At 36.3% G+C, this 9,795-nt stretch overlaps 1 protein-coding gene across 4 annotated transcripts in view; it reads right to left on the bottom strand.

Annotated features, from left to right (window-relative positions):
• The window catches only part of LOC149789578 (uncharacterized), a 69,298-nt gene extending 64,807 nt beyond the window's left edge, over positions 1-4,491 (bottom strand). For 3 of the 4 annotated variants that reach the window (XM_089971593.1, XM_089971591.1, XM_089971590.1), the window contains exons 1-2: positions 4,367-4,479; positions 2,960-3,001 (exon numbers count right to left, since the gene is read on the bottom strand). In XM_089971593.1, the coding sequence (XP_089827719.1) occupies positions 2,960-3,001; positions 4,367-4,390 (66 nt within the window). In that variant the 5' untranslated portion in view covers positions 4,391-4,479. Of the gene's footprint in view, positions 1-2,959; positions 3,002-4,366 lie in introns of all 4 variants that reach the window. The other variant, XM_089971592.1, reaches the window with a different exon arrangement.
• Positions 4,492-9,795: the final 5,304 nt, after the last annotated feature.

The following is a 9,795-nucleotide window of genomic DNA, read 5'->3' on the forward strand; positions in this document are numbered from 1 at the left end:
TGGCTAGTCATGTTCGAGTAACCCCTGATGACCTTTATCACACTAGTTAAATTTGTCCACCGAGACAATGAGAATGACAGCATTCATTTCTCCTTTGGTTTATCTATCTGACAATTTATCGCATTCAAGTCATGATTGAGATCTTCATCAGCAGGTAGACGCACATGGATATCACTAATTGTTGTATACGCGACATTATTGGTAACATGATGCATCGACGATTCTTCAATTGCACTCGGTCGATTGTTAGAATCAAATCGTATATGTACCCGTAATAATTGTATCTGGAGATATGTGTTCCAGCCTGGTACTTTCTCCACCGTGCCCAGGATAAGTTCGTCAACGCAGCAGCTACATGACCGAAAAATTTTTAGTCTACGTTCGATAGATCTGGAGGATCCGTCAAATGTGTACTTCTTTGACCCACATCGAAACAAAGTTCCAATGATCATGGTTTTACCATTACGTGTATGAACTCACGCTAGATTTGCAATACGATACTGGATATGAGTCCCATAAAAAATGTATAGGTTTCGCCGTGGGTCAACTTAGACTCTAAAAAATTGGGATATTACCCAAATGACAATTCATTGCATCATTAATGTACTTATTCACGTAGGAGTGCCTCATATGCATGCATCTGTCCATCATTGTGATCTGTCTATATTATATCATAATTATTCGTAGAATATGTGAAACACATACTAGAAATATGTTAATGATCCTAAACACGCTTAGAACGCTGTTGATATTATCCTATCCTCGAAGAAATTCACGTTCTTCGATTAAATGTCTTGGCCATTTTGCATTAGTTGCATTTGTTAAGGCGGACCCAGCTAAGACTGAAATGATCTTTAATTGAACAGCTCCAAACAGCTCTGAAAAAATGTCCTTAAGTTTGATTTTTACCAAAGCAAGTTCACGACGCATTTCTCAAAGATAATCATAACATTATTGAACTTAATGGCAGTCACTCAGCATATTGTGAATCAGTTCCGAAACAAGACTGAACCCAGCTGATGCATCTAGAGATAGAAGCAGGGAACATTATCTCAACAAATCAAGGATGTTCTCCTTTTACTACTTGTTCTTAGCAACGTTGAGAATGCGCAACCTTTTGAGCAATACACAGATGCCAACCAACATTACTTTGTTGTCGTTCTATATCAAATCTCAGTTCATACCAGGAGAACGATCAGCACACTGACTGGAATTTCTGCCTTTAGAGTTAGCAATCGCACACAATTACAATGGTTTCAATTATCGACAGCACTTCATCCTGACCATCATCCGCTCACTATATTCTTACATCGACCAATCTGGAACCATGTAGGGGCATAATGGATCAAAGTTTATCGTGTAGGGCCACCATCCTCTTTCAACCCGCCCAGGGTGAGAAAAAAGTGGGAGCCACCCACTCATCAGCCCACGAAATGTTTCCGCAGCACAACCCCAATACAACTGCACTAAAATAAAAGAGCAGTGTAACGAAAAGGTCAACTTTCAGACAGCAATCCTGCATCTACGTTTATTTTTGCTCAGTTAGAGATACCGTAACCAACTGTTGACTTTTTAAAATTACTTCCGCCTGTATGAAGTTAGGAAGCGTTGAAAACTTTCTTTTAGCAAATATTGTAAACTCTACATAAATGGGGCTTTTTAAACGAAGTTGGGACTCACCCATGAACTGGGCTTAGCTTGTGTACTTGTTGTGCGCGCTTTCTCCGATATCGCCCTAAGAGGCTACAGCAGACTGAGACACCCAACTGCTGCTGGATGTATTTCTGAGTTTAAGCATTAGAGTTATATAAATCTATGTACAACGACAATTATTTAGATATACGATCCAGACAGGTATAGCAGTAAATATGTCACATGCTGAACGAACGTGTATGTACTGCACGTCTTCCTTAGAACCCGAGAGGTCCTTACTGAGATATACGACCGGGTGGAAGCTATGCAGCTCCGAAAAAGCGAATTTAATATATCATAAGCGTGACCAACACTTTCTTTGCAGAATGAACGAGCTACATCGAGCTCTATAAGGACTTAGCATATTTAGATGTTAGGCTATAGCCCACATATATCAGTACCTATACTACAAATTGTGTTGCATTTGATTGCTCATCAATTAGACGTATAAAACACAACATAATGATCTACAAAAGTCATTCGCTGCATAAATATGTGAACATTCTCTCTCTCGATTACCATGACAGCTTTATCTGATTACCACGACACTTAGTGAACTTGACTGATTCATATAAATGTGACAGTTCACCCAACTGTACTGCGACAAAATAAAATAGTGGAGTTGTAAGGGCATTTATAGAACAATGACCTGGCAAACACATGCGGGGCAAAACATCAAGCAAAACAATTGCACTGATATACATGCATGAGCACATCTTTTATTTGCATGCTCTTGCTTAGTCATATTCATACACGTATACTTTGTGCATTTCTCTTTCCGATTATGTATGTTACTATATCTGACCAACATCGGTATTGAATTGTCTTTTCTTATTTATCTCTGTGAATTGTAAGTAATACGTATATGCATCATCAGCTCCTTTAGGATCATAACTGAAATATAAACCATTGCGTGTTCCGAAAGTTATTCTGAGGAAACAAATTTGTTTCTGGAAATCTCTCCAAGAGTAAATTTTGATGTTGCTTTCACACAACAGCCTTTGGTGCTGTCAAAGCCATTGGAATACCTATATGATTATGCTTGGGCTGAAATGTGAAGTGAATTACGATTGTCTATCATTAAAATATGAATTGAATCGTTCACCTTTGCAATTCTAAGCTCGAGAGATCCAAGAGCAAGCAATAAAGCAATCCAACATTGGCAAAATTAGAAGATCTGGTCTAATGATGAAAAATAATTGAAAGCATATTCAAAGAGGTACCAAGAAACTATAACAAAGTTAATATTGCTTGTGAACAAATATACCTTAAAATCTTGTGAAGGAGTATATAAAACAACATGGAACTTCTGGAATATAAAAATGTTGTTTTAATAAGAAGCCTAGCTTTTCTAAGGAAAATATTCAGAAATACATACTTGATGCACAGCACAGTTGAAAAGGAATTATATCACTTATACAATATGTAATGCAGCTTTGAAAACTACGGGTCTCATTTTAAGGGCACAGCTTTTTGATATAATCACCGCCGTAGTTTGAATACTAACACGATCAACTTTTTGCATCAAACTTTGTACAAGACAATTTTCATTCCATAGGCTTTATATGCTACAAAAAAAGATGAATGGTAAATAAAATACAAAAGGGCTTCTATACAAAACTCTATTTAAATTTACTTATGCTTTAAAGAATGCAAATTGAAATCCTCTCTAGTATTTGCGCAATAATTAAGTTTATTTTAGGTAAGAATTCATTCCGTCGAGAAAGGATGCCATGTTTCTATCCTAAAGCTTTGAAAAGAACATGTCGGAATAATGATATTGACCCTTCCGACTTCCATGCGTGCGTTTCTGGTATTGCACTCAGCTCTCTGGACACATTCCAAGATTGAAACTAAAAATCATCTTGTGATATAATTGAGATGGTATTTGGATATGGAAAACTGATTGGATGCACCGTCTATGGGATTTTATGAAATGTTTGCAACTATAAATGTGTAGTAAACTCATAAACTGTGTATGTCGCTCAAAATATTTTAAACGGGGTATGTACAGGGTAATCTTTAGATGTGCACAATAATTTATAGTTGTGATCGAGCCTGGTGACTGTAGCAAGACAGACAGACAGGCAAATTTACACCAGCAAAAGTGGAACGTTCATTCCCTTAGGCTCGTTGACGATGTGTTTGGGCACGATAATTCCTCCCAGATCTTTACTCGGAAATTATGCAATCATTAAGATATCTACCCTAAAAAATATTAAATGTATATAGTGTGAACACAAATGCCTTAAGGACATAATGGCGTAGAGAGAGAGAGAGAGAGAGAGAGAGAGAAAGAGAGACAGAGAGACAGAGAGAATTTTGTCTATATGATAGGTCTCGCTGCAGCTATACGAGCATACTTAGCAGGAAGCATACTTTTGATGTAAAACCCGACATACCCTACAAAGAGTGAACTTAATTTTACAGTCTGAATGACCTTCAAGATTTATTGTTACGCTCGAACATTTTAGCATAAGAATTTTACTAATACCGGAAAACATGTTTATATTTGTATCAGTAAATAATATAGAAACAAAAATGTAATGTATTTATAAATTAAAAGATAATTTTCAATACGATAGAGGTTTGCTAGTATGGACGGCTTATATCAAATAAAATATTATTTGAATGATTCATCAGAATAACAAGTACATGTATCGTCAGTACTTACCATGAGGACAGTAGCCAGTTGCATCTTGTAGATTTGTCTATGACACAATTCTACTAAATTTGTGTTGATCTTTTGTTTGGTGCTCTTTTGTAAAAACTGCAAGCAAGTCCCAGTTAACACCAACGTTGACACTATGTTTGTCCGGTGTAAACAATTACTTCACCAAAATTTACGTTATATATAACTCAGTCTATAACAAGGAAGTTTTGAATGGATGATAGGTCGTTACTTAGTTAAGCTTATCGTAAAGGGATCATTAATCATTTAAAGCTTCAAAACTGGTATGCTTGTGAAGTAATAAAAACTTAGAGCACGAAATATATTGGGACGCACATATCGGCTAATAGATGGATTTAAGTGTTTTCCATTTTTAATTTATTGACCTTCAATCAATGTAAAATAGTTACCATCACGACAGTTACTTTTGGGTTGATATCGGAATTTAATTTTCTGTTGAAGAAATTGTTTAAATATGTATGTGATTTGGATTTTTAACGTACCTTTAATACTTATTCAGTCATATCGATACGATGTCTGCAGTGTGGTAGCTTATAATTATGTCTAGCACTGGTGCATCATGCCGCAGACATGGAGCACGAGGTCACATCCAGCCACATTATCCTGACACCACGACAACCAGCTCGAACACTAACCTCTTAATACTGAGAGCCTAGCGAGACAGCTGTTAGTACCATTTATGAAAGGCTTTGGTATGACTCGGTCGGGTTTCGAACCTGTGACCTCCCTCTATCCACTAGGACTACGGAGCGGTCGACACAATTGTTTATAAACTCTTGGTTCGCGGCAAAGCAATTTTGTGCACACCAGGGGGTTCGCATGTGTATGATATCGAGGCTTAAAACAAAATAACCCTTTTAATATATTACGTTACACTTTAAATACATTAATGGTGCGATCCCTCTTTCTCCTATGAGGTTATTGTTACTGAAATTTAAAACTGGTGACAGGGAACTAAATCGAGGTGGGAAGCATATACGTGTAGTAGTATTGCTTATTCAGAAATACTGGTTTTGGCTAACAGAGAGACAGACATACAGATATATATTGACCAAACAGAACAGAAAGTGCTATCTCTATATTTTCTACAAGATAAAGCTTGATAATGATAACATAACTTTATAAATACAATACAAACTACATTATCATACAGGTTAGAGAATTATAAATTGGTACTCTACGGAGATTCGATACCCTGGATTCTACAAAAGAATACTTGATAATGCGAACATATTTTTTATAAATACAGTACAAATAGCATTTAAATAAAGGCTATATATTCATAACTTCGTATTTGTATAAAATACCTTGATTTTTTACTGCATCCAGAATAACTGAGTTTACAGATGTATGTGTGTGTTTGTTTGTGTGTGTGTGTGTGTGTGTGTGTGTTTGTGTGTGTTTGTGTGTTATTTGGATGTTTAACATAACTTTAACGAGTTTCCAGTCATATCACTACGATCTCTGCTGTGGCAGTTTATAGCGATGTCTAGTAACGGGACATCATGCCGCAGACATTATTTAGAAGCTAGAGAACTTGTCTTCTAAGGAGGGAATACAGACTTAGAGATCCAAATATTTTGCGACACACCCATTGGCTAATATAGGGATTTAGGTATTCCATTATTAATGTATTGTGCTTTAAGTTTGATACCCGTATTTAATTTCATACTAACACAATTGCTTATGAACACATAGCGAGAGGCAATGTTATTAGGTAAAGATCATGGGATAATTGTACACTTTGTTATAAAAGCTATGTAACCATACACTTTTTGTTATGCAAGCTACGTAGCTGAATACATTGAAAGATATATAAACTTTTGTTTCGTAAGTTACGTATCAGTACACTTTGTTACGTAAGTTACATAATTGTACATCTTTTTATATTAGCTACATACACTTAGTTACATGTAAATACCGTGACTGTATATTTTGGTATGTAAATTATGTAACTGTATAATTTGCTATTTTAGCCACGTAACTACACTTTTAGTAAGCTACGTAACTGTACAGTATGTTGCGTAATATACTAAATGGGGATCATGTTTACTAAAACAGGCATAAATTACGCATACAGGAAGAGATAACGCGCATAGTAACTTGTGCAAAGTGAGAGCAGCCACACCACTGAAATTACAGAGAAAACGTTCTGTTTTATAGAATAAATCAAACAAAAACCGCAGAGAAGAGAGATGATGTTCCATTTAATACCGACCCACCCCTTTAACCCCTGAAGACCCTGCCAGTCAACAGGATATTTACAAGAGGCATGTTTGAATTTGAATTGATGAGGCAATATTGCGACTTTACAATCCGGAGTGTCTGAGGGTACTGGATGAGATGAGATATCAGCGTTAATCTCGCTATATCATCTCTCACCAAATTTGTCAGCTGCAAAATAATTTTTCTTGGAAAGCTATATCTTGATATTAAACTAAGTTCATCCAAAGTATCGATGACCTATCTTCTGTCCCGGAAACTATGTTGCCGTCGCAAGCTTCGCATGGCATCACGAGTTTGATTTAGTCCAAAGATAATAAAAGCTGCTCTGTTTTTCTTGCGCAAATATACACCATGAAAGTCCCTGCCTTAACGTTACGTGAGCATTTATGTTAATGTGTAGTTTACGGAATGTTGGTGAAGCGAGATAATTTGTCATTTACGTAACTTACGTCTGCCGTACGTTCCGCACAGCTTACTCACGCTAATAAAACGGACCCGGGGTACCGGATGTACACTTACTTATGTAAGTTACATAAAGGGCACAATTCGTTACGTAAACAACGTAACTGTATATTTTGTTACCCAAGCTACGTTTACTGTACACTTTTTAAAGTACCCTACCTAACTATACACCTTGTGACGTAAGCTATTTAAATATACACTTTGATTTTCACTTTATAAGTATATTTTAATTTCATTACCTCTTAAGCTGATTAGTTTTAATTTATGCATGTACTACTGGATCCGAAAATGTCTTTGGTAATTCACTTTCTTTGTATGCAATTTAATCTAGACGTTAAGGGGTTTTATGTTGCGTCTAACTTAGCTATTTAACATTAAAATTTGTTGTATATTTAATGTAAGTTAATTTATTTGTATTGTTCAATTCCGTTAAAACCTCTGACGATATATTTTTCAATGCTTTCATAAGGAATGCCGTCTTTAAATAAATGAAAACCTTTTATTGCTCTCAATTTAAGTACACAAAATACACCATCATACGTATCTACGACTGATTCAATCGTTTCAAAGATTTCGTGTTATATTTTAATTGGCACTTAGTTGATATTCAATAATGACAAATACATTTTTCAAGTCTACATCTCTCCAGTTAACCGGCATGTATATCAAATCATGATTATTGGTAATATTTTCAGCTTTTACTTTTTTGTGTATAGTAATGTATTAATTTCTTTATATTTGTCATTTGTCGTGAATATGAAAATTCCTTAACAATACATAAATTGATACAGTTATATATCTTCGAGAGTTTGGTTTCTTGGATGACATCTCTAGATATGGCTATAAGGCAACAGCAAAGTGCTAAAGCTTCGCAATGCAGTCGTTTTATCATAAACCATGAGCTGAAGTACTCCTGTAATGTTTGTTTTCTTATCTGACAAACTGCGTTGTACCTAATATGACAACCCATACCCAGAGTTGAATTCAACTATCATATTTTTGCATATTTTACAATTTTCAGATAATTCCGTAATTTAACGGTCAGTTAAGACTTGCTGGCAAATCACAACGGCTCGCAGGTTTGTGAAATATAAACAGCAACACATATTCATATTGCTAAATGAAACCAAGACGTTAAACTCGTGTTCTTTAAATATCTGTTTAGTATAATGTAGATACAATATGTAGGTAAAATATATTCAACGCTACAGCACTGTTTATAGCCAGCCTTAAGGAGAAATACAGATATCGATATCTTTTGTTTTATAACATTATTAACATATTGTTTTAAAATGATCAATGTTAGTGTTGCCACAATGTATCTTTAAAAGTAAGATTACACTGGTCAACAGTGAAATCATTACTGACTTGAAAAGGCCCTAATCTGTAGTATTTTGGTGTGCCGAACACGAATATAACCGTGAAAAATTTGTATTGGCTCTCGTTTTGAAGATATTCATATACCTCATTTTCTATGTTTCACTGTGTAAATTTCTCCAGTAGGACTGCAGCAACATCCGGAATAATGATGTAACATTGCATAATACCATCATGCTCACATCATCCACAGTTGATTGCATCATTTTCTGATGCAATGCAATACTAATGCCATGCGGCTGCTGAAGTAAGTTGACGTCAGCAGTGTACTATACATGTGTAGGCCTATTATACTAATGCCAGGCGGCTGCTGAAGCTGACGTAAGCAGTGTACTATATAAAGCCCAATCAGATAGGTTCAGCATTTAAAATATTTTAGACGTTGTGCGAGACAGTTCAAGCTACTGTTACATAAAACTTATTATTTTATCCATTTACGTACAATAAAGAACAGTAATGCCTCGAAAGTGTGTTAATACCGCGGACAATTTTTGCTATATTTGTGGGGAAGTGACATTTGCCAACCAGAAGAAAAGTATCAATTCTCAAGTGAAGAAGGCATATCATCTTTACTTCGGATGCAAGGTTGGTGACCAAGACAAGCCTTGGGCTCCGCATATATGCTGTGCTACATGTACAACACAGCTTTCACAGTGGTTGAATTGCAAAAGGTCATCAATGCCGTTTGCAGTCCCAATGGTGTGGAGAGAGCCAAGCAACCACCTAAATGACTGTTACTTCTGCTTGGTTCCTCCTCTTTCCGGCGGAATAACGAAGCGAAAGAAGTCGAGAATAGTCTACCCAAACATTCCGTCTGCATTGAGACCAGTTCCACATGGTGAGGGACTTCCTATTCCAGAACCTCCAGCAGAATATTCTCTTGATTCATCTGACGAAGACAAAGGTGAGTCGACCTGTTCTTCTCCTGGTCCATCAGCATGCAGTGATCCAGATTTTCACTGTGGTGCATCATCAACCCCACACAGAATAACACAGGAAGAACTAAATGACCTGATTCGTGATTTGGACTTATCAAAGAACAAGGCAGAATTGCTAGGATCAAGACTCCAACAATGGAATCTTCTAGAAGAAGATGTCACAATTACTGCATATCGAAAGCGCCACCAGCAATTGGAGCCTTTCTTCAGAAAGGAAAGTAATCTGATATTCTGTTCCGATATTGAGGGCCTCATGAATGCTTTAAAAATCACTCATGAACCACAAGAATGGAGACTATTTGTGGACTCTTCGAAACTGAGTCTCAAGGCTGTGCTTTTGCACAATGGAAACATTCTTCCATCTATTCCAGTAGCGTATGCTGTCCACATGAAAGAGACATACGATAA

This window comes from Sinohyriopsis cumingii, chromosome 10 (genome assembly GCF_028554795.1).
Source record: "Sinohyriopsis cumingii isolate HCF-2022 chromosome 10, ASM2855479v2, whole genome shotgun sequence".
In the NCBI taxonomy this organism is placed as follows: domain Eukaryota; kingdom Metazoa; phylum Mollusca; class Bivalvia; order Unionida; family Unionidae; genus Sinohyriopsis; species Sinohyriopsis cumingii.